Source organism: Polypterus senegalus, chromosome 10, assembly GCF_016835505.1.
Source record: "Polypterus senegalus isolate Bchr_013 chromosome 10, ASM1683550v1, whole genome shotgun sequence".
Classification (NCBI taxonomy): domain Eukaryota; kingdom Metazoa; phylum Chordata; class Cladistia; order Polypteriformes; family Polypteridae; genus Polypterus; species Polypterus senegalus.
The window spans coordinates 169,639,961-169,664,870 of record NC_053163.1 but is presented as its reverse complement, the minus strand read 5'-3'; the positions used below and the strand labels follow the sequence as shown (position 1 = coordinate 169,664,870).

The window sequence follows — 24,910 nt, the reverse complement described above, 5'->3', positions numbered from 1 at the left end:
GTTCCTCTTTTGTTTTATCGACTCCTTCAGTATGTCGCTGTATGACTTGGGTTGGTTTTGCTGCCAACAAGCCTGCTGTGGCTGGACCTCAGTCGAGAGGGGTGCTCTGTGTCCAGCAGAAAGGTCCTCGCAGGTACGCAGCATCCTGGGTTTTGACACCTGGGCTGAGATGTCAGCCGTGTGTGGTGGGCCGCATGGAGGTGCAGGGAGGCCTTCAAGCTGCCTCCAGTCGACTGCAGAGTTGAGATTAGGAAGAGAACTTGCATTTCTTAACATTCCGCTCAGACAAATGTTGGAGTCCGCATTGGTAAAGTCTGCAAAATGAAAGATTGGCTTCATTACCAGTTCCCCTCCATCTTCTTCAAAGACGACTGAACTCCCCATGACACGAACCAGACCTTCCAGAAACCCATCTCCAAGTCTGGGAAGGATCAAAGGTCGATTGTAAACCCACAGAAAAGCTCCTGGGAGTTTCTCAATAGGAATTCCACCTGGTTGATGAAGCAAGAGCTGAAGGATGTCACTTTGATTCGCTGCCATGTCCGTGCGAAGCGAGGTGAAAGCTAAGAAAACGTAACAAATCAGTTAGTGCTTGGAAAGTTTTTAACGCTGTCTGTCTCTGCGCACTTCGCCGATGTATCGCTAAGCTCCGCTGAAGTACCACTTCTTCATGTGTCTTTGTTCAAGTGACACATCTTCTTGTGTCTTTGTTTAAAAGGCTAATTATTCATGGATCCTAGAAAGAAAAAATAATAACGCCTTGAACAAGCTGCTCAAAGACTGCCTTTAGCGTTTAGATTAGTGCGTCCACTGGGCTATACAGAACGAATACTGAGAGCTCCACGGGCAAAGAGTCGCAACGTATCCAGCTGCCAGCTTCTACCCGGTTCTACATTTATTGAAAAAATAGCCTATGATCGATACCCCCCCTTTATTATTACGACGATGAAAACACCGTCTAGAAGTACATTACAAGAGAAACGCGACGCGCCAGAGCTGCGCAGCTCCTCAGCTCCTCAGCAGCTGTTCGCCAAGATTGACGCGAAGCCACGCCCACTCCGGCTCGTCAGCTGATATCCGCTCGCAGCTCCGCTGGACTTTGTTTATGTTTTGCTGTTTGCGGATCTCAGAGTAGAAGTCATCTCCGGCGGCTGATCTCCTTGCGTAACAGGTCGAGGAGAGCCGTGTCATGTCAGCAGGGCGTTCGTCTGAGCAAATACTTTAATAACGCAATGGAGCGCACGCGTGAGCGCGCTGCTCCTCCGGGGCAATTCCTAAAGGACAAAGGCGAAGTGCGCGTTGGACTCGTCATCTTTTCCGTGAAATGACGTCGTGATGGATACAAAGGGTGAATAAATAAGGTGTGTGATTAGACAGAGATGTAATCGAGTGAGTGGACAGCAACTGTACGTAAATTACATTGATAGATAGATAAGATACCAAAGGTACTACAGTATATAATACACATACTGAATAGATACATAGGATAGTAAGGGTGCTATATAATACACATACTAGATAGATAAGATAGCTAAGAAGGACACTATATAATAGATAAATAGGAACCGTGCTATATAATACACAGATTAGATTGATAAGATAACAAGAAAAACACTATATACAGTAATAGATACATAGGAAAGGTACCATGTAATACACATAACAGATAGATATGAAAGGCACTATATAATAGATTGATAGGAAAGGTGATATATAATACACAGATTTGATAGACAGGAAAGCTGCTAATATACATACTAGATATAGATAGATAGACAAATACGATAAGATAGCTAAGAAAGGCAATATATAATAGATAAACAGTAACGGTGCTATATAATATACAGATTACATAGATCGAACCTTTATTTATAGCGCTTCCATAGAATAAGAGAATAGCGGCCATATGACAAGTAACGTCACTAAACCCACCCTTAAACTCCACCTCTTCTCTCCCGATTAGCACCAAAGCGACACCGAGACAACTGGAGAGCCTGAATTTTAAACGTCTGCTAGTAATGTCTCTATTTACCCACAAGAGGGCGCCAAAGCCTCAATTTTACAGAAACTCCGCACTTATCTTTGTTATTTATATACAGGAGAAGTTCCGTTAGAACAAAAGTGAGCTCTGGACTGAAAAAAAAAAATATATATATATATATATATATATATATATATATATATATATATATATATATATATATATATAAAACTAAGATTTCGTTGTAATGGAATTTGAACATTGCGCGGTCTTTCAGCACGTAACAGCTGACATCCGGGCTTGGGACCGGCACGAAGAAACACACTGGTTTGTGCATCCCCTGTGGATGGGTTAGAAACTGAATTTAATACAATAACAAAAATATTTGTATCTGTACTTTAGTTGTATTAAAAAACTACTATCTATATTATCTAAAATATATAGCTTATAATAATAATAATAATAATAATAATAATAATAATAATAATAAAAATAATAAACGGCATCCCTCGGTGTACATAACATGGACATAAACTGCGCCCCCAGGAAGCTACCTTTGTCACCTAATGCAGCGTTTTCCAACCTGTGCGCCGCTGATTCGCCGTGGGGGGCATTGCTAGTTGACTACGTCCGACGCTAGGCGACTTCTGCCAGCCCCAGCTGAGAGGACTGCGCTCGATTCACTGCCCTGCAAGTACAGCTGAAGAGTTCTGAGTTGCCGTCTACTCACTCTTTTCCAGATACCAAAATCTGTGGCGAGTGCGACTGCTGTTTTCCCACCCATTGTCACTGCTGTGTGTTCAAACACAATGTGAGGAAACATCCGCTTTCATGTTATGTTATTTCAATCCCGTTTATAATCCAGACCTGGGGTTCGAGCCGATTCCAGAGAGCGCAGGGTGCAAGAGACACGAGAGAGAGCATGCGCAGATTACATCTCGCTGCCGCACCGGCCACACGACAAACCACCTGGATTAGGACCCGAGGTCTTTCTTTGTGGTGGCTTGAGTGCCAATCCTGCCACCAACCCCTAAATTTTCCCTCTAACTTGAAGGACTTGCTTGCAGGACTGGATTCAGATTAACGCCATACCCAGGAAGTAGCAACTGCAAGTTAAGGACCCGGCAGCCTAGAGTCACTTCTGGCGTTTACGTTTACCTTGTGATTGCCAGTGCAGTTCGCTGGCCTAATAGGGTGCAAGGAAAGGAAAAACACTGGACAGGACGCCACACACACACATACAGGGGCTAATTTAGTGTCACCAATGCACCTAAATCTGCATGTTTTTGGACTGTGGGATGAAATCAGAGCACCAGGAGAGGAAACCCACACAGACATGAGATGAACATGCAAATTTCACATAGTGGGGACGTGGGACGTGAACCTTGGTTGATCACATGAACTGTGCCATTGCACCACCCTCACATCAGATTCATGTCTTCATTAATTCTGTATCAAATCGTCCATTTTATGATTAACTCTTTCCTCTTTATTGTTGGTTGTGTCTCAAATCCCAGAGGTGTAGCAGAGAACTCTGCGCCCCATACATCAGCAGTCTCTGTGGGACCCTTTGTCTTAAAAACAAACATTTCAATCAAGGTTTTGAGGTCCAAGCACAGGTGGACCCTGGGTAATAATTATCATCCCACCCCCCCATACTAAGCCCAACCCACCACCACCACCTATTTTAGTGTTTTTTCCTTAAAACTGACAGAGCTTTCTGTAGCAACAGGAAAGAACTGAGAGCGCACTTCTAATCCCAAATTGCAGAATAAAGTGCTGCCCAAGATGCTGTGGTAAAGATGGATTCCTATGTGTGTGCAAACGCTTCTCGTATGCAGCAGTATTCAGAAAGGAGATTTTTGAAATGTGACCAACAGCCACCCAAAGACCACATCCCGTCTCAAAGCTGGTCAAAAACTCCACGTGAAAACAAAATAAGGAAGTTATTGGTCAGAAAAACACTTGGATCCTCTTCTGTCTCCTGGGTGCCCATTAGACCCACTGAGATGGGTAGAATCACTTGAACGGCACATTTGTTGTTGAATCAGGGAGTTTTTACACATTTTAGGTGAACAACAACAACATTTATTTCTATAGCACATTTTCATACAAATAATGGAGCTCAGAGTGCTTTACATGATGAAGAAAAGAGAAATAAAAGACAAAGTAAGAATTAGAATAAAGCAACACTAATTAAAATAGAATAAGAGTAAGGTCTGATGGCCAGGGAGGACAGAAAAAACAAAAAAAAAACTCCAGGCGGCTGGAGAAAAAAAAAATCTGCAGGGGGTCCCGAGGCCATGAGACCACCCGGCCAGCGCCCTTTGGGCATTCTACCTAACATAAATGATCAGCCCTCTTTGTATTTAGGGTCCTCTTGGAAGGACTTGATGATGACGGTCATGTAGACTTCTGGCTTTTTAATCCATCAATGTAGGACATCACTGTGCTTTGCTTAGATGGTGATGATGATGGTGCAGATCGCCACCACAGAAAACCGGGAAAAGAAACAGAAGAGAGAGTAGGGGTCAGTATGGATTTTAAAGCCACCACGAATAGTTATGATAATGAATGGAGTATACAGAGTATCAGGATTAAATGAAGGTGAAGTTTTGAGAAGGCCATGTTAAAGTTACGTGTCTTTAGCAGTTCTTTAAAGAGCTCCACCGTATCAGCCTGGCGAATTCCTATTGGCAGGCTATTCCATAACAGCAGAAGGCCGCCCGCCTCGCCACTTCTTTTAAGTTTAACTCTTTGAATTCTAAGGAGACACTAATTTGAGGATCTAAAGTTACGATTTGGAATATAAGATGTCAGACACTCCGATATATAAGATGGAGCAGATTATTTAAGGCTTTGTAAACCATCAGCAGTATTTTAAAATGACACAGGTAACCAGTGTAGTGACATCAAAACTGGAGAAATGTGCTCGGATTTTCTTTTCCTAGTTAGGATTCTAGCAGCTCCATTCTGCACTCGTAGCAGTCGATTGATGTCTTTTTTTTAGGTGGTCCTGAGAGGAGTGCGTTATGGTAATCTAGTCGGCTGAAAACAAAAGCGTGAACTCATTTCTCAGCATCTTTCAATGATATAAGAGGTCTAACTTTTGCTACGTTTCTTAAGTGAAGGAATGCTGTCCTAGTAATCTGATTAATGTGTGATTTAAAATTCAGGTCACAGTCAACAGTTACCCCTAAGCTCTTTACCTCCATCTTGACTTTTAATCCTAATGCATCAAGTTTATTTCTAATCGCCTCATTGTCTCCATTATTGCCAATCACTAAGATTTCTGTTTTCTCTTTATTTAGCTTGAGAAAATTACTATTCATCCCATTAGAAACACAAGTAAGACATTTTGTTAGTAGGTGAAGTCCCAAAAGAATGGAAAGTGGCCCACCCAAAACCCATGGGACATCTGTGGGGAGACCTGACCAATCTAACAGAGCTGGAAAGGATAAACTGTCCAAATCGAGGCGTGCAAAGCTTGGTCTACAAAGTACTGAATTAAGGGTCTGCAGAAGAACGAGAAGTTAGATAGTTAGTAAAATATGCAAACCTTTCTAAAAACATATTTCCACTTTGGCACTATGGGTTATTGCGTTTAGATTAATGAGCAAAAATGGCAAATGTATCCATTTAAAATGAAATGTACAACATTATTAAATGTGCAGAAAGTAAAAGGGTCTGAAAACTGTCTGGATCCACTGGAGCTTTATTGGGGACCACAGTAATGTTGGAGATGATTTGCCTGTCCACTTCCATATTATTATAGGCTGAGAGTTCCGAAAGCACTTGCAAAAAATTATCACTAGAGGGAGAAATCTTGTCACAAACCCCGGCTAGATACAAAAATGGGTCAAGTGGAATCTTTCTAAAATAAAAGATTTATTATCACAAAAAGACTCTGCCTTTGAAGATGGCTTGCCTTTCCTCATCCATGTTCTTAGGCCAGAGCCCCAAAAGCAGTTCCAAAAATCCACTCTAGAGGGGGAAATCTTGTCACAAAACCCCAGCTAGGTACAAAAGGGTCATATAGAAAAAATCTTTATAAAGTAAAAGATTTATTATCACAAAAATACTCTGCCTTTGGAGATTGTTAAAGGCTAAGGGTCCCAAAGCACACAAGTCCCAAAAGCACTTGCAAAACATTGCCACTAGAGGGGCAAATCCCATCAAAAAACCCCAGCTAGATACAAAAGGGGCCATGCAGAAGCTTTATAAAATAAAAGATTTATTACCACAAAAAATGCTTTGCCTTTGGAGTTAGTTTGCCTTTCCTCATCCATGTTTTTATGCCATAGTTCCAAAAGTAGTTCCAAAAATGCCCACTAGAGGGGAAAATCATGTCAAAACCCCAGCTATATACAAGAAGTGTCATGTAGTTACTCCATTACATTTTTGAGTCCAAAAAGCAGTTCAAAAATCCACACTAGAGGGGGAAATCTTGCCCAAATCCCCCAGATGGATACAAAAAAGGGTCATGTAGAATCTCTATAAAATAAAAGATTTATTATCACAAAAATGCTCTGCCTTTCTCACTGTGTCTGCGTGGGTTTCCTCTGGGTACTCCGGTTTCCTGGCACAGTCCAAAGACATGCAGTTTAGGTGCATTGGCGATCCTAAATTGTCCCTAGCGTGTGCTTGGTGTGCGGATGTGTGTGTGTGTGCCCTGTGGTGGGCTGGCACCCTGCCCGGGGTTTGTTTTCTGCCTTTTGCCCTGTGTTGGCTGGGATTGGCTCCAGCAGACCCCCGTGACCCTGTAGTTAGGATATAGCGGGTTGGATAATGGATGGATGGATGCTCTGCCTTTGGAGATGGTTTGCCTGTCCTCATTCCTATTGATAAAGAAAGAGACCCAAAGCACACACTTGCAGAAAATGGCCACTAGATGGGGAAATCTCATTTAAAAAACCCACTTAGATATAAAAAGGGCCACGAAGAAGCTTTATAAAGTGAAAGATTTTAAAATACTCTTTCTTTGGAGACAGTTTGCTTGGCCTCATCCATAATGTTAAAGGCTAAGGGTCCCAAAACACACAAGGGGCAAATCCCACCAATAAATCCTGGCTAGATACAAAAGGTGCCATGGGGAAGCTTTATAAAATAAAAGATTCATTATCTATCCCAAAAAAATGTTCTGCCTTTGGAGATGGTTTGCCTTTCCTCATCCATGTTCTTATGCCATAGTCCCAAAAAACAGTTCCAAAAATGCCCACTAGAAGGGGAAATCCTGTCAAAACCCCAACTAGATACAAGAAGTGCCATGCAGTCACTCCATTACATTGTTTGATTCAATTTTTATATATATATATATATATATATATATACGGAAAACTGTCTTTTTGCATGACCTTTGGGGGTTCAGAATGCAGGGCCAACAATTTTTCAGGTTAAGAGCCTTACTCAAGGACCCAACAGGGTAGGATCCCTTCTGGCAGTAGTGGGATTTGAACAGGCAACCTTTCCAGTTCCTGTTTGGCAGGTGGCTCCGCCTCTTGGAGGGCCGCCCACAAAACACAAGGCCTATAACAAAGGCAGATTATACAGAACATAATTCACAACATAAAGAAAAGAATGAAATATAGACAAAGAAGACATATGACAAATATCTGAAGCCCAGCTAGGGCCTGACATATAACACGTGTTTGATCTAGAAGCTCTTTTGGGGTACACGTATTGGAGGTCCTACTAGGTCTTGTCTTAAAGATGACTCCATACATTAGACAGGTGAGTCGATTTAGGAGCAGGACAGAAGCTCACCTGGAACAGAAGAAAGAGGAACGCTGGTGTTTAAAAGGTAAGGGTGGAAAACAGAATGTTTTTGAACCCAAAACTTGGTATTGTTAGGTGTGTTCTGGGTTTGGGGTGCAGGATGAAAGTATGGGCCAAATTCTGCAGTTCTCTTGCATTTTCAACATAAGAATGAATTTCCCTCTCTGTTCCCCATTACCTCTGTACTCTACCTGCCAACACCTGTTCTTAAAGACACGGCCCGAGGGCACATTTGCTGTGATATTTGGGGAAGAGATTACATCTCAGGTGGAATGCTCACATTTCTTCTAAAAACAGACCAGGAAAGAGAGAAAGAGAGAGAGAGAGAGAGAGAGAGAGAGAAAGAGAAATCTGAAAAACAGAATGTAACTCACATGACTGCTGGGAAATTCCACCCAGTGAAACTCGAACGGCCTCACAAAGAGGAAGCACCAACATTTATTTGTACACCAAAGTCTGCTTTTCGTTTATTGCGGCTGAAGAGCTTCTCCCTTCGCGTTCATTCGTGCAGAGTCACCAAGATGCCTTGGCTTTTGGCTCTTTGCCTTTCTTGGTTGCTCGGTTTGGTGCAGCAATGTGCCGGTCAGGGTGCCTCATTAAAAAATTTGCCGGAGTTTCAGGAGTGTAAGAAATTGATTCAAGTCCCCGCACTGGAGGTCCTGCCAGGTGGAGGCTGGGACAATCTGCGCAACGTAGACATGGGCCGGGTGATGAACTTCAGTTTCTCCAGGTGCCAGACCACCGAAGACGGCTACTACTTGATTCCAGATGAAGTCTTTGTGATTCCCCAGAAGCAAACCCAAGTGGAGACCAACTCGGAGATCATAGAGAACTGGATGGAGCACAAGAGCTCCGTTGCCCACTCCATCAATGTGGAAGCGTCCTTCTTTTCTGTGGTCAACGGGAAGTTTTCAGCCGAAAGTCAGAGAGTTAAAACTCATCAAGTCCGGGACAAGACATCTACGACCAGGGTGCAGGTGAGAGACAACTTAAAGAAATGCTAAGGGTTCAAGAAGGATAGGCAGATGATTGCGAGTGAGGGGTGAGGGAGCTCCTTATGGGGGTGACAGATCATCTACAGGTTGTCATTTTTTATCCATCCATCCATCTACAAACATGGAGATGATCTGCATGTCCTCTTCTGTACTGTTATGGCTAAGAGTCACAAAGTATGCAAGTCCCAAAGGCAGGTCAGAAAGTCAAGGGTGAGGGAGCTCCTTCTGGAGGTGACAGGCCATCTACGGGTGGCCATTTTTTATTCATCCACCCAACAGACCTGGAGATGGTTTGCCAGCCCTCATCTGTTTAGCTATGGCTGAGAGTCCGAAAGCATGTAAGTCTCCAAGGCTGGTCACAAAGGAGTCCACCCTGGCATCTCTAGGTGGGACACCAGGTCCTACACGCACTCACGTGCCCACCAATTTAGAATGATCGGTACACCCTACTAATGCGGGTGGAAACTTGGTCAACATGGGGACAAATCCAACAATGACACAAGGAAAGCATGCAGTCTCCACACAACAGCAGCATTAATAATTTTCAATTGAATATTGTTGTTCATGACATTTTACAAATTGATTGATTGATTGATTGATTGATTGATTGATTTGGACTTAAGGATCAACTGAAATTACTTTTGAATTTATCTTGATCTCTTATAGTTACAATGGCAATGATTATGGTCAGATAGCCATGGAGATGACGCTTGAACCCTGCTCACTAGAGCTAGTGATTCCCCTTAACGATTGTGGCCATCCGAAAGATTGACAGACTGATATAATCTTGAATTTTGGGGGGTCCAACTTAGCTGTCCCCATTTACTGGAAAAGGATAATAGAAACAACGCCCCATGACATTTAGAACAGAACAGCAAGAGGTCCGCCATGTAACACTCGAGCCTGTGTGATTACAATAAAGCAAGAGCTTTTGAGCAGGCTCTCCAACCCCTTCCAGGTGGTCTCGCCTTTATGGCCCAGGGACCAGAAGGGGCGGAGTCAGCTGCCCTCACTGGGCTGTTTCTCTGCAGTCTGGAGAAAAAAAAGAAGACAAGGCAGTTAGCGTCAGCGCCCCCTCTTGGCTTGGGGTGGTAACACATTCCAGGGAAGAACTCGGAGGGTGAACTGCTGACATGCATGCACAACAAGGCTAATTCTTATGTTAGCCCACCAAATAGAAATGAAAATACAAATACATGTTTTTATTTTTAACTAAAAAGGTCATTTAGGCCAAAATACTTCATTATTTTTCAATCATCTAATGTTTTCAAATCCAGTCCTTCAATCCTTTTTCTATCTATTATATAATGCCTTTCACATCTATTCACATCCTAACTAGATAGGCAAACCTGTGGGGTGTCCCATACACAGCCCACTTATCTCTGTCTCTTCTTCCTCTCACTCTCACTCAGATCTCTGTCCTCTCATCCTCTGGTCCAACTTTCATCACAGATCCACTCAATTAGTGCAGAGCTGGCCTTAAACCCCAATGCTGAGCTACTTTTGGGGTCAAGAATGTTCTGTATAATCCCTGGGACTGCTCCTCTCGTCACCCCATTTATCCATGCAATTTCATCTCCAAGCACAAATGAAAAGAGCCGCAAGTAGCCTGCCATCTTTAACAGGAGGCAGGAGGCCTTAGACAACGTACAGGTTCCTCATGGCGGCCATCAGTTACCTGGAATAAGTTCTGCTGGGACCTTTGGTAAATCTGCACAGTCTAACATGATCTTCCTGACCTTAAAAAGTAGGAACTTGAAAGGCAATGTTCTCATTTCCTAGACAATAAAAAAGAGAAACAAAACAGAAAAATCTGATACACTTGCAGTTCATTTTTTTTAGCCTGGTTGATATTTTTCAGTTTTTTCTATCTATCTATCTATCTATCTATCTATCTATCTATCTATCTATCTATCTATCTATCTATCTATCTATCTATCTATCTATCTTCAACCACTGGCCACTTTATTACACTTGTTCAACTGCTTGTTAGTTTAAGTATCTAATCAGTCAATCATATGGCAGCAATTCAATGCTTAATTCCCCCCAACTATTAGAACGTACTAATAAACTCTCCGTTTATTTCATATAGTGCCTTTTTATATTATTAACTTGTTTATTTATCTATTTTTAGATAGATAGACAGATAGATTAGTATAGCTGGCCGGATAGATAGATAGATAGATAGATAGATAGATAGATAGATAGATAGATAGATAGATAGATAGATAGATAGATAGATAGATAGATAGATAGATAGATAGATAGATGTGAAAGGCACTATATAATAGAGGAACAAAAGGGAAATGTACAAAACAAACAAACCAACAAATAATTGTGAATTTCCCCTTGGGGATTAATAAAGTATCTATCTATCTATTATCTATCTAAGATTAAATGCAAATAATAAAAATCAGGTGGTGTCCAATCAGTAGGGTGCTTGCTGGTAAATCACATGAATGTTTATTAATTAATGAATTTTTGGACTATTGACCCTTTCAACACTAGGGATGCAGCATAGACATGCACTTTGAATTGAAAACCACAAAACTAATTGTGCTGTTGTTGTTTGTGGTAATGACGCCTACTCAGTCTCTTTGCTTCACTCTTTCAAACTGAAACACTGCAAGCATCACATAGGGAATCAAACGTATCCAACTGTCATCCAGAGTTCTATGCACAGTAACAGGGAAATCCAGAGCTTGGTCAAATATCAAGCAGGAAGCTGTGGTCTGATAATGGTTAAGACAAACACAAGGGTAATAAAACTCTACTGTATGAGATAACACAATCCATGACGAGGCTATCAGAAAGGAAATAGTCCAGCAGTTCACTTTTTAATCATTTGTCACCAAACATTATTGTGATTGAGCAGCAGCAACTCCATAATCAACTGCTCAGTCACGACCCACTTGTTTAGTAACTCGACATAAAGGGGTGGCAAAGGCAGAGCCAGCAGTGTGAATAAAAAGGTGAACACTAATTCCTCCCCACTACCACAAACCATCCACTGAAAAACAATAAAGCCCCTCCCTCCCACACCCACCCACTCCATCCCTTTTTCCCACCATAGCCATTATCACCAACATTCCCCTGAAAGTTTGCACTAACAGAACATAACACCCCGTTGGAAATCATCCTCTACAACCAAAAATGCACCTTCCCACCCTGAAAGCTATCCTCTGCAACCAACCAACAAAGCCCCCTTTCCCTGGAACCCATGGACCACAACCAACCATAAGGTAAAGATCCTCCACAACCGACCACCCCAATATATTTGTATAATGGGAGACCCCCTGGGAGGCAGGGTCCACTGATAAGCTTCAGAAGCCTTGCTCTGCCACTGATGATAGGCAGCAGTATACCTACACAGATCGAAGGTAACTTTGTAGTCTACAGTTAAAAGGCCAAAGCTAAAAGAGTATAATTATGTTGTAACCTGCACATAGAGTTGGTTGTGCAGATCAGTAAGCGGTTTGGGTGCCCATCTTGTACAAACTTTACGGTACCCCGAGTCCTCACGCACTGTGCGCACGTGCAGATCCATAGCCGATATCCAACTGCACAGCGACAGCAGACTGCGTAATCCAGCGGTTCTTAGACTGTGGGGCGTCGAATAAATGAACAAGACATCAAAATTTATTTTTTACATTTTTATTTCAAATTTAGATTTTCAAGCATATAATCACAACGAATGCATTATAACTAAAATTAAAATAAAACATTTCTAAGGCATAGATCTAATGACTAATATGTGCCTGTTTTAAAGTACACGGCCTGTCCAGGTTTGGTTTGATATTCGAGATACGACACTCTGAGCTCCTTTTCTATTGGCGCTTTTCCACTGCATAGTACGGCACAGCACGGTTCAGTACAGCTCACCTTGGTTCGACTCAGTTCGGCTCGGTTTGCGTTTCGACTGCAGTTTAGTACCGCTTTAGAGTGGGCGGGATTATTCACGTGTCGTTAGAGTTGCGCCGCCTCTACTGCCGTGACACTGTGGAACTTTTACAACAACACGCAGACAACGACAACACTTTAGCTCGACGACGCGCAAGGGTAAGCATCTAAACAAAGCACATCACTAGCTAACTTTTATCACTGTTGCAAAGCATAAAATGAACTTAACTGCCAGTGTAACATTAAAATGCTGATTCTGTATATTACAGATCTTCCACATTTTGCAAAAAAGTCGCCTCAACAGACCATCTGTTTGGACATTTAACCGTGCTTCAGAGTGGTGGGATGTGATTGTTCCCGGTTTTACAAACACTCAGTGGCTGGAGAACTTTCGAATGTCTGAAGAAACATTCATCCACTTATGCAACAAACTGCGTCCAGCGATGGAGAGACGGGACACAAACTTCCGTGTGTGTGTACCTTTAAAGAAAAGAATAGCCAGTGACGCAGTAATGACGATTTTCTCCGGCCAATCAGTGACCAGCAGAGTTTATACGTCACGTTTTGGTAATGGTTCGGCGCGCTTGGAACCTCGGCTGAGGTGGTACTAAAAAAAGGACCAGGTACCAGGTACTGTTCCCAGTGGAAAACGCCCCAAAAGTGAGCTGAACTGAACCGTGTCGTGCCGTACTATGCAGTGGAAAAGCGCCATATTTGAAGTTTGTTTCAATGACGAGCAGCGCCGCTGCTGCTGCTTTTATAGTCGCGTATTTTCAATCCAGTAAGTTCGAGACGTATCGGTATCTGTCGCCAACATTCGGGTAACAGTAGATCAGGTGATAATGCGGCGCAACTTTACCACATTGGCAGCGTAGCCAATATTGCCAAATTGAGTTAAATAATTTACTGCTTATTGGGTTATTCTCATGATACAACTAACAGCGGTATAATATTTGTCGGACGAAAATACGTTCATCTCACGAAGATTGACTTCATCGGTGTCCTTGTTTACGAGATTTTAAAAAATTAAAACATATTTAATCATTTAAAAATAATTAAATAAGAATAAAAAAAATATTCTTTGTTTTTGGGATTAGAATTACTACCAAAAACCACACAATGCATTTTAACAGTTATTAAAACACTTAAAATAAAAAAAAAATTAATTGCAAATATTTCATCGAAGTTAGCTGAACACATGCAAAACTTATGGCAGTAAAAATGATAGGATACCGCGACACTGTACGAGTATCATACCTTTGTTAGTTGTATCAGGGGTTATTCACATCTATCTTATATTATGTAAGGGGTGCAGAATTATTCCAGGTAGAAAAGGGGGGCTTGGGTGTCACGAAATACGAAAGTTTGAGAACAGCTGGCGTAATCCATCGGTCTTCTCTGATAAAGGCTGCGGGTCGAGTAAAGGAACTGCAAGTCGCCAGTGAAAAAAAAAAAACTTTAGGGGTCCAACCCAGTTGTCCCCGTTAGGTTAGTTCCAACCCAAATATTTCGTTTTTTAAGTCAACAAAAATTAGGGCCGCTATTTGCGCCAACAGAGAAAACCTCAAAACAAGATTGCCGTCAGGCTCGGTGATAGAAAAGGAGCCAGGAAGGAACTCCATCTTGATATTTTGTTCAGGTGCAAAACTGAAGTCCTCCTCCCGGCCAACAGTGGGATTTGTAGCTCGGGGACAGGAAGGGGCGGAGTCAGTTGGCCTCACCGGGTGTCTTCTTTGTGCTGCGGAGTGAACAAGACAGTAGTGATGAGAAGTTCGGATCATTTTACCGACTCGGACCTTTGAGTCTCGTTCAGCAAAATGAACGAATCATTTCTCGAGTCATTTAGTTCAATTCTCTTTCTGGCTCAGACTGCATAGGTTAAGCTTATGGGGCTGTCACGAGATGAACGAACGAATCAAACCCGAAGACTCGAGAGATGAACTAATCAATTCTGTTTCCGGCTCAGACTGAGTTGGTTAAGCTTATGGGGCTGTCACGTGATGAACAAACGACTTGAAAAACCCAAAGACTCGAAACAGGTGAATCAATTCCAATACAGAAACTATAGGAAGTTGTGCAAATCCGCATGCGCGACTGAACGAATCACTCCCACGAGACGACTCGTTCTTCCCGAGTCACATTAAAGATTCGTTCAAAATGAATGAATCTTTCAAGAACGACCCATCACTGCAAGACAGAGACTGTTAGCTGGAGCGGTATTACGTACCTCTGATGAGCCCGGAGAGTGGCTGACAGACACAGACATGTGCGACAAGTCATTCACCATGTCGATGCAGGCTTGTGTGAGTGATGCTGATCGTCGACCAGACTGATCTTCATCGGTGACACTTGTTCTTCTTACTTACACCTTTCCACCCATTCAGCAATGTTTCGTTGATTTCTGCTCTTTTCTCGTCTATACTGAGCCAACGTCCTTTATTGAATTCCAGCAGGTTTCTCTCTCTTTACCCATGGAAACCTCACAACAAGGGTGCAATCCCACAGTGGAGCGTCCATGTTCATCTGACTAGACTGTGCGTGTTTGATCAATCCATAAGCCATCACGGATATCTTGTATTACATCAGCTTTTATCCATTGCAGTTACTACATAATTTTCAAATTCCCTCTACTTTTGGATTTATCCTCATATGGAGGGGGGACCCTTCCAGATCAGGAAGGGAGGTGAGGTCAGATATCTTCTTCAGCTTGCCATTCGGGGCTGTGGATGAAAAGGAAGAGATAGTTAACAACTCGTAACAAGAAGATAGGATTTAAATCCATGGAACATCAAACTCAAATCCCAGCCCTGTCTTAGTCTATTTGGATCTTTCATGTTCTTCCTCTGTCCTGGTGTAGGTTTTATTTTGACCCTTAAGTTTAATGATGAGTAGTCTGTGTTCATTGGCATAACTGTGCCCTGGCCCACCCATTGTTGGTTTCTTTCAAGCTTCAATGCAGGGTTCAGCCCACCATAAACCCTTAATTTAGAGATAATCCAAAGTGATAATATTAGCCAACGCTCTTTACATACGAGCAATTATGGCAAAACAAAAATTCAACTGTTGACGGGGGAAGGCAAAAAAACCTCAATGAGCAGTTTCAGTGCCCGAGGCTCAAAGTGACTGTGAATCACAACTTGTGCTGAGTCAGAGAGGACGCGTTTCTATAAGCCCTCCGAAAGAATGTATGCAGCGGCAGGTGGAAGACAAAACCGCCGCTGGAGAGACAGGAGGAGTTCCCTCTTGACTCATTCTGTGGGTTATCATCAGCAAGTCTTAGTTTGCTTTCACAACATGCTCTCGGTGAGAAGATACCAAGTCCTTTGTGGTTCATTTCTTCTGCTGACCTTTCATAAGAACAGAAGAAAATCTGACAAACTGTAATGGCCTTTATTTCACTATTGGCACGCAGACGTGTCTTGCTGTTTTCCTCTAGGGAGCGCTGGCACAGTGACTGGAATAAGTTCTTCTTAATTTTAAGTAACCTGAACCTGCACGGAAAAAAGTATAGCCTCCATTCAACTTAAAATAATGAAGGTAATGATTCATACTTAATATTATCAATCTGAACCAATATAATTCTTTTTGTCATATTGAACCCACAATTTTTAAGTTGAGGCAAATCATTTAGTGTAATTGGGTGTAATTCACTTGTTTTATACTGAAGTAAATCTGTTTTTTAAGTTGTTACAATTTAAAATGGTTTATTGGTCGTAACCTGTTTTTATGCTATTAGAAATATTATGAACATAACACATTCCAATGCTGTACTTTTTACATTTATTTAAAAATCTAGTGCAAATACACAAGCAGTTTGCAGTGTAAATCTTAAATATACAACAAAAAATTATTAAACGTTTCTACAGCTTTCTTGGAAGTATGTTTTATTATGAGTTCTTATACTTAAAATTAACAGTTGAGAAATCAACAAATCAAAAGTCTGCTGCTGAAAACGACCAGACCTGTATCGCCACGTCCACTCCACTCCACAGGAACGTGTTCTTCTTTTTTGGCAGTCGGAAAGTCAGAATGCTGGAAAGTTCGACCGGAAGGAAATACAAATGGCCCTCAAACACAGCACACGAACAACCTAAAATATCAGGTTAACTGAAATAGGATCTTTATGTTTATTCTCTCCACCATAACTTATTTTGGTACAAACACATTTTTTTTACTTTGATCGAGATCTGAAACCAAATATTTCAAGCTACAACACTAAATGACTAATCTTAAGTTGCTTGAAAGAGAAAATTTACATTGAATGAACAACATCAATGTTAGACTTTTTTCAGTGTGAATAGATTCGTATATGATACCGAGGTGATATCCCTTGCATAGAGATACGACGGTAAGAAATCACATAAAAGAAAATAACTTGGCTTTCTTTAATGACGATTTACGCGACATAACAGCCGGGAAGCCATGACAAGACCTTTGTGTAGAGTCTGCCATTTTCGTCGCTGCGCTGGAAGGATTTTCCGGATCGGGTGGCGTTATCTTCCATCTGTCCGTCGGCTTCAAAGGTGTGCCAGGCAATGTGCCGAGGCGTTATACTCTTTCTCCATGTGCAGGCCCCCCACTTAGGTGAATCATGTCATTCCAAACAAAGAAAAGAGAGGCCGACTCTGACACACAGAAATAGTGCGCATTGCCAGTTTGTCTTTGTCTATCTGGCCCTATGCTTGGCCTAAATCTGGCTCAGCTGTGCATGTAGAAAGAAAAGAAACGCAGATTTAAAATATTTGCACAGGGCACAGTGACATTAAACTTAAATTCTAATTCTATTATTATCAAAAATTGGAAAAAATCTAATTCTCATAATCTCATTCTAACCTGGCAGGATCCGATAAATGACATTTTATAATAAGCATTTGAATTGAGGAAGTGGATTCTCTTCCCTCTTTTTCTATTCTATCTATCTTTATTTATGTATTTATTTATATATTTTTTACTCTTATTAAAGTGTTACTCTGCTGACCCAGCTCTCTTTCTCATGAGTGGGGTTCGATATGTTTCAAACCAGTTTTGTTCAACTTGACTTGCATGTGTGGAATGTTTTTTGATTTTAATAAAATAAAATACAAGAAACAAATTTGACAAATGAGAGGAGACCACTCAGTCCATCAAAACCCATTTTTTTAGCTAATAGCTCAGCTGTCCCAACATCTCATCCAGATCCATCTTGAAGGTTTTCAAGCTTTCCACTTCAACTCCATGACGCGGTAGTTTGTTTCCCAAAGTCCCAAAATCCTTTGCATAAAGAAGGGCTTCCCGCCTTCAGTCCTCAGTCTTAATTCCCACTGGTGTCCTCAGGTACGTATTTCATCCTTATTTTGAAAGAATTCTGCTGGATCTCTTCCATCAATGCCTTTGTGGATTTTAAATACATGGTTGAGGTCCCTACACTGTCTCCTCTGAGTGATAACTCAACAGTTTGCCAGAGCAGGACAGGTCATTAAGTCCTGGGATGCACTTGGTTGCACTCCATCGGTCAGCTTCAGGTGCTGCTATGTCTTTCTTGGACTGTGGTGACCAGAAGTGTACACCAAACTGCAGATGTGACATCAATATCCCTTGATTTATATTCAACAGTTTCTACGAAACATCCATTAATCCATTATCCAACCTGCTATATCCTAGCTACAGGGCCATGCCCAGCCAACACAGAGCGCAAGGCAGGAAACCAACCCGGGCAGGGCGCCAGCCCACCACAAGGCACACACACCAAGCACACACTAGGGACAATTTAGGATCGCCAATGCACCTAACCTGCATGTCTTTCGACTGTGGGAGGAAACCCACCCAGACATGGGGAGAACATGCAAACTCCACGTAGGGAAGCGAACCCGGGTCTCCTTACTGCGAGGCAGCAGTGCTACCACTGTGTCATCGTGCAGCCCTTTTTACGAAACACTCTAACATTTTATTTTCCATTCCTATACAATGGCTTCTGCACATTGATAGAACGATGAAAACGCTGATGGTTAACATAAGCCCCTATATCCTTTTCAGAGGTTGCTTCCTGTAGGGCAGCATCGCCCATCTTGCATTTATTACTGACGTTCCTTTAGTCCACGTGTAGCACTTTGCACTTTTCTACATTAAACTTCATGTCCGAATGTTCAGCCAGTTCTTTCAGGTGACCACCCTACACAATACAAAATATGCCACCCTAAACAACCGGAAACAAGTAGGCTTGGGTTCTTCTGATCTCCCCTTTGAACCACTGAGACGATTCTTAATACTTGGCTATTCATATCGATATGACTGTGGATATTCGTTAATAAAGTATCTATCTATCTATCTATCTATCTATCTATCTATCTATCTATCTATCTATCTATCTATCTATCTATCTAACTCTTTTGAACCAATGACAGCACAGCTTTTATCTCCCTGTCCCTCTCTCTGATTGGCTAGGCCGCTCGCTTGCTTACGCCACCACTGCCAAGAAAACAGAGCACAATTTGTGAAACAGGGTGGACCATTAGAAACATTTCGCTTTTGATCTTTGATGGCTTATGAGACTTCACAGAGATTCTCATCTACCGCTTAAGTTCTCCCGTGGATAAGTCAGGGCTTGATTATGATTTCTGGTATTTTATAATGTCGGTCGTATAAGTCAAATGCGGAAAACTCACGCTATTGGTCCAAGAGATTTTGATATGCTAAAGCCCACCTCAGAGAGTAACCACGGAGCACACGGCCTTTTTTTTCCCCATGTATGGTGCCTACTTGACCACACGGCGATACCTGAACTATTCCAAAGCAACATTTGCACTGTTTTGTGTTTTTTGTATCTCACATCCTCATACATCTTTATCGTAAGAGCATCCCTTATCTAAGATGGAGCATTCGATCAGAAGAAAATATGAAGCTGGTTTTAAATTAAAAGTCGTTGAAGTTGCGAAAGAAATTGGTAACTACACTGCTGCAACAAAATTTGATGTGTCTGAGAAACTGGTGAGAGATTGGAGGAGGCAAGAAGATGGCGTATTTTTGAACGGGCGTATTAGTCGGGGTCTGATTTTATGAACACCCGACTTATACGCGAGTATATAAGGTATATTTCATGTAAGAGTCCACTATGTCATAGTAGGGTGGAGTGGCAGCTCTATGGCTAAGGATCTGCGCTGGCAATCGGCAAGTTGCCAGTTCAAATCTCGTAAGTGCCAAAAGTGATTGCCCGCCATTGGGCCCTTGAGTAAGGCCCTTAATCTACCATTGCTCCGTCCTGGGAATGATGTTAACCGACATCCAGTCCTCCAACTTGTGGGAAAAACTTCAGGGTTGGTGGCACTCCAGCCGCTCTAAAACACCTTGCACTGTTCCAGTGTGGTGCTGAGGTGTCACCCATTACGCAGCTAAACTTGGGTCCCAATTTGGGATCCTGAGGAGTTTTGTCATGTGGTGGGTGCGGAAACACACTGTATCGATGCATGCACCTCTTTCTCTTGGCAATCCTAAATTGTCCCTAGTGAGTGCTTGGTGTGTGCCCTGCGGTGGGCTGGTGCCCTACCCGGAGTTTGTTTCCTGCCTTGCGCCCTGTGTTAGCTGGGATTGGCTCCAGCAGACCCCCCGTAACTCTGTAGTTAGGATATAACGGGTTGGATAATGGATGGATGGATTCTCCATTTGGACTCCTTTGACCTCAATTGTATCTCATGTTTCCTTTCTCTAAAGCTGTTTCTCCTAAGAAATTCTGGAAGCAACTTCTGTGACAAAGTTGATTCTTAAGTTTCAAGCCCTGAGGTTAAATCCCACTTCTGACACCATGTATCTATGAGCAGGTCCCTCCACCTGCCTGTGCTCCAATTAGAAAAAAACAAAGAAAATGTAACCAATTAAATCTCAAATGTTATAAACCCCCATGGTGAAGGGCATCAGTCCAAAAATAAATAAAAAATTGGTCATCTTGAAGGGGATAAAAGCAAGACTAGAAAGAGATCTCACAAAATACACCGTGCTTTTCGAACCAAATTCCCCATTTGGACTCCTTTTACGTTATTTGTATCTCATGTCTCCTTTTTATCTAAAGCTGTTTCTCCTAAGGAATTCTAGGAGGAACATCTGTGACTGGTTAATTCTTAAAGGAAACATACAAGAGAATCTAATTTAAGTTCCCCAAGCCATCAAAGATCAACCTTTGAGAAGTAAAAATTTCCTGAGGGGTTCTTTGATATGAGTGAAGACTCTGGTGTCCATAATGTAATTCAAGCAGTGTAAAAATGAAAAGAGAGAGACGCATCACACAGAGCCCCAGGTCTTAATGAACGTCTTCATGACTGATCTGTCTTTCTGTGCTCTTTTCAACAGGTGAGGAACCACATCTACAGCGTCAAAACAAATCCCAATTTCTCCTTCGACCCTCGTTTCAAGAGGCAACTCGTAGACATTGCCAACGCCTTAGAGAACAACCATACCAGAGCAGCCACGTATCTGTCTGAATTACTTGTGCTCAATTACGGCACCCATGTCATCACCAGCATCAAAGCTGGGGCCCTCTTAGTCCAGGAGGATTATCTACATTCGTTGTATTTCTCTGATTACAATGACCAAAAGTCGACAATCACAGCATCAGCTGGCGTTAACTTTTTTAACAAGGTCAACATTGGAGTTTCGGGCTCCAGTACCACTGAAGATTCGGTCACCAAGCAATACACGGGTAACACCACCTACTCTCTAATAGAAGGCCATGGGAGCATCCCCTTCTACCCTGGCATCACTCTGAAACTCTGGCAGGAAGGTATTACCAATAATCTGGTGGCCATTGACCGCAGTGGCCTGCCTCTTCATTTCTTCCTGAACAAGGAGACCCTGGAGGATCTGCCAGAGCCTACCATCCGCAGGCTATCAAAGTCAATCGAGAAGGCCATCATGCTCTATTACACTGTCAACAAACATCCCGGATGTCTGAAACTCGACTCCAAGAATTTCAACTTCCAGGCGAACGTGGACGATGGGTCCTGTGAAGGAGTGGCAACCAACTTCACCTTCGGTGGTGTCTATCAAGAGTGCGCCATCCTCGCTGGAAATGGGGAGGAGCTCTGTCGTTCGCTGGAGCAGAAGAACCCGCTTACTGGAGGCTTTTCATGTGCGGCGCCATACACCGCCGTCAAGCTGCGCAGTGAAGTCAAGGAAGAAATTTATAGCAACTACGAGTGTCACAAAAGGTGTCATGGCTGCTGGGTGTTTTTCTCTTGTTGTGATAATGTCTGTGGTGATGTCTACTATATCAGGAGGGTCCGATTTACCACCTACTGGTGTGCTGCCATCAATGAAGTCGTTCCGGAATTTAATGGCTATCTGTTTGGTGGTCTGTACAGTAAATCCATGCAGAACCCCATAACTAATTCTCAGTCATGTCCCTCTCACTTCATTCCGTTGAAGATCTTACAAGATCTCAGTATCTGCGTTAGTAATGATTATGAGATGGCGTCCCAGTATGCAGTGGGATTTGGGGGTTTTCTTAGCTGTGAGGCTACTAACCCACTGGCAGGCAAGTCTCGCACCGCATGTGCCACGGGCTTCAGTCAACACGTAGCCGCTATTAGCGATGGATGCCAGGTTCTTTTTTGTGTGACGTCAGGAATATTTAACGGGGGGGAATTACTTCCCATCAAATTACCTCCTTTTACGCGCCCACCTCTGTCCAGCCACAGCTTCACCAACACCGTCATGGTGATGACAGAGGGCGAGATGTACTGGATTAAAGACTCCACCACGAAATTGTGGAAGACCGTCAAGAGTGCCGATATCCAGAAGATGGCCACGTTTATCGACCCCAATCGCAATGCTTTGAGTGGCGGGGCGGCATTTGGCGTGGCATTAGCCGTCACCGTTGTGCTTGCCACCGTAATAACAGCGGCGGTATTTGGAGTGAAACGCTGTCGTCGGCGAGGGTACAGAGAGTTGGTAAATAGCAGCCGGCAGAATCTAAATGAGGAGACGAGAGGAAATGAAGCGGAAGTGGAGATTGATGTTTCGGGATCAGAAACAGAAGCTGCGGATTCTTCCAGCCTGATGTCACGTGCCTAATAAACACGTCTGGATTTAAAATGCCATAAATTTACTATTTGCGTTTTTGTGTTCACTTTTTTCACTTTATTGCGTCTTTTAAGCTACTGATAAATAATGTTTAAATATATATATATATATAATCACCTAGTTTGAATTTCTAGTGCAATTAAATTTGAATACAACAATGGATTGAAGAATAGATTTTTTATTTTAGATATTAGATTTCTGTGTTTTTTCTTTTTAAATTTACATTTTTTATTACTAAGAATGACAAACTTAGTCTTCACTGTATGGATAATCACTTTATGAATCTGGAAATTCTTTAATAAACCTTGTTGTGTGCTTTAAGCCAGCTGCCAGGCAACTGACTTATTTACTTTCTTAATCAAATTCTTTCTTTTTCTGTTGACTCTTTCATGACTAAGGCCGAGGAGGGCGGGCTCACCACAAATAAAAAAAGTCTCCTTTGCTTAAACTTAGGAAGTCCCTTCCCAGACTTGTTTGCATGTCGTGTCACCTCACTTATGAAGTAAAAACCCCGGAAGACATGAGACTTGTGACTAAGCCAAGATGGATTTCCATCCAACAAAAGGAGTGCCTGAGTCTGGTTTAATCAGACATATTTTATTGGGATTTCTTTGTTAAGAAGTTTCAAAGACAAAGGACAAACAGTAGGTAACAAACCTTCACCTGTTTGAATGCCTTTACAAATATTTTTGTGTTCACTCCAATTTCTCTAGCTGGGATAACTCACAGGAACGAAAAACCAAAAAAGAGATCTTCTTCATATCTTCTTGATTTCTCCACGACTACAATGATATCAGAAAGAAATATAAAGGAGACCTTGTCTCCTGTCTCCTGCTTCTCAGATTTCTCTCCTGAATGCTTCACCCCGGTGTTCTCACAAGGGTCTCCTTCAGTTTTAGTGGAGATCTCAACAAAGTCACACAATGGGTTCAGATTTTTTTTACAGTTTGAAAGTATTTGCATTGTGTGTTTGGTAATATATGATGAAAGGTATGGACGTCAGTAATAAAATACTTTAGTAGAATTACAAAGCTGTACTACTTGTTAAGACACCAGGCTTCAAAGCCTGAGGTTATGTGTTAAAATCCCACTGCTGACACCATGTAGCTATGAGCAAGTCACTTCACCTGCCTGTGTGCCAACTAGATAATGTAACGAAATGCAATCAATTGTATCTCAGATGTAAGTTAACTTGGCTAAAGACATTAGTCCAATAATAAATGAACAATATGAAGCCTTGAAAGAGATTACAGCAACATTAGAAAGAGATCTCACAAGATATTCTAGGTTTTTCAAACCAACTTTTGACTCATTTTACCTCAGTTGTATCACATGTCTCCTTTTTGTCTAAAGCTGTTTCGCCTAAGGAATTCTAGGAGAGACATCTGGGCCAAAGCTGATTCTTAAATGATGCAGAAATGAGAATCATTTTTAAGTTTTGTGAGACATCAAAGATCATCCGCAGAGAAGTAAAATTTCTCGGTGGTTGGGTAAATCAATGCAGTTAGTCCGGGAGTCCTGGTCTCTGATTTGGAAATCCCACCTGTACGGAGGATTTATACCAAAGACACTCAATGACTAAGCACTTCTTTAATCTTTATTTTCCCAAAATCCAATATCAGGATTGTCTGAATATAATAAACCTGCTAACTGTTATGGAAGTACTGTTGTGCTTTTTATATATTTCACCTAATAAAGTTTTAAAAATATTACATGAATCTGATTTTTTTTGTGTCTATAATAAAGATTAATATTTAATATTTTAATATTTGTTAATTTTTATATATAAATATATGCAGTATCATAAAAACGAGCCAGAGACATCAAAAAAAAGGTTTGGGGCAGCCACCCGTATATTATGCCCTGGCTGCAAATGGGTAAATGGTTGAGTTATTCACAGAACAGAGTCCAAAACAGAACTGATTTTAGGATGAGAATATGGCGGCTTTAAAGGCCGAGACAGGAAGTGACGTCATCGGGACTGGGACCAGAATTGATGTCGGCGTGACCGGAAGTGATGTTATTAACGGCGCCGGACACTGGAAGTGATGTCGTCAGGGCTGGGACCAGAATTGGTGTCGGTGTGACCGGAAGTGATGTCATCAATAGCACCGGACACCGGAAGTGATGTTGTCATAGGCACTGGAACCGAGTGGGATTTCCTGTAGATGTTCTGCAGAGGATTGAGAGAGAAAGTCAGTGCAGCTCGCCA

At 42.0% G+C, this 24,910-nt stretch overlaps 1 protein-coding gene across 1 annotated transcript; it reads left to right on the top strand.

Annotated features, from left to right (window-relative positions):
- Positions 1 to 8,101: 8,101 nt before the first annotated feature.
- LOC120538031 (macrophage-expressed gene 1 protein-like) lies at positions 8,102 to 24,410 on the top strand. Its single transcript, XM_039767418.1, has 2 exons — positions 8,102 to 8,733; positions 20,968 to 24,410. Exons 1-2 carry the CDS (start codon positions 8,131 to 8,133, stop codon positions 22,687 to 22,689), a joined length of 2,325 nt encoding a protein of 774 aa, XP_039623352.1. The 5' UTR covers positions 8,102 to 8,130; the 3' UTR covers positions 22,690 to 24,410.
- The last annotated feature ends 500 nt before the right edge of the window (positions 24,411 to 24,910 follow it).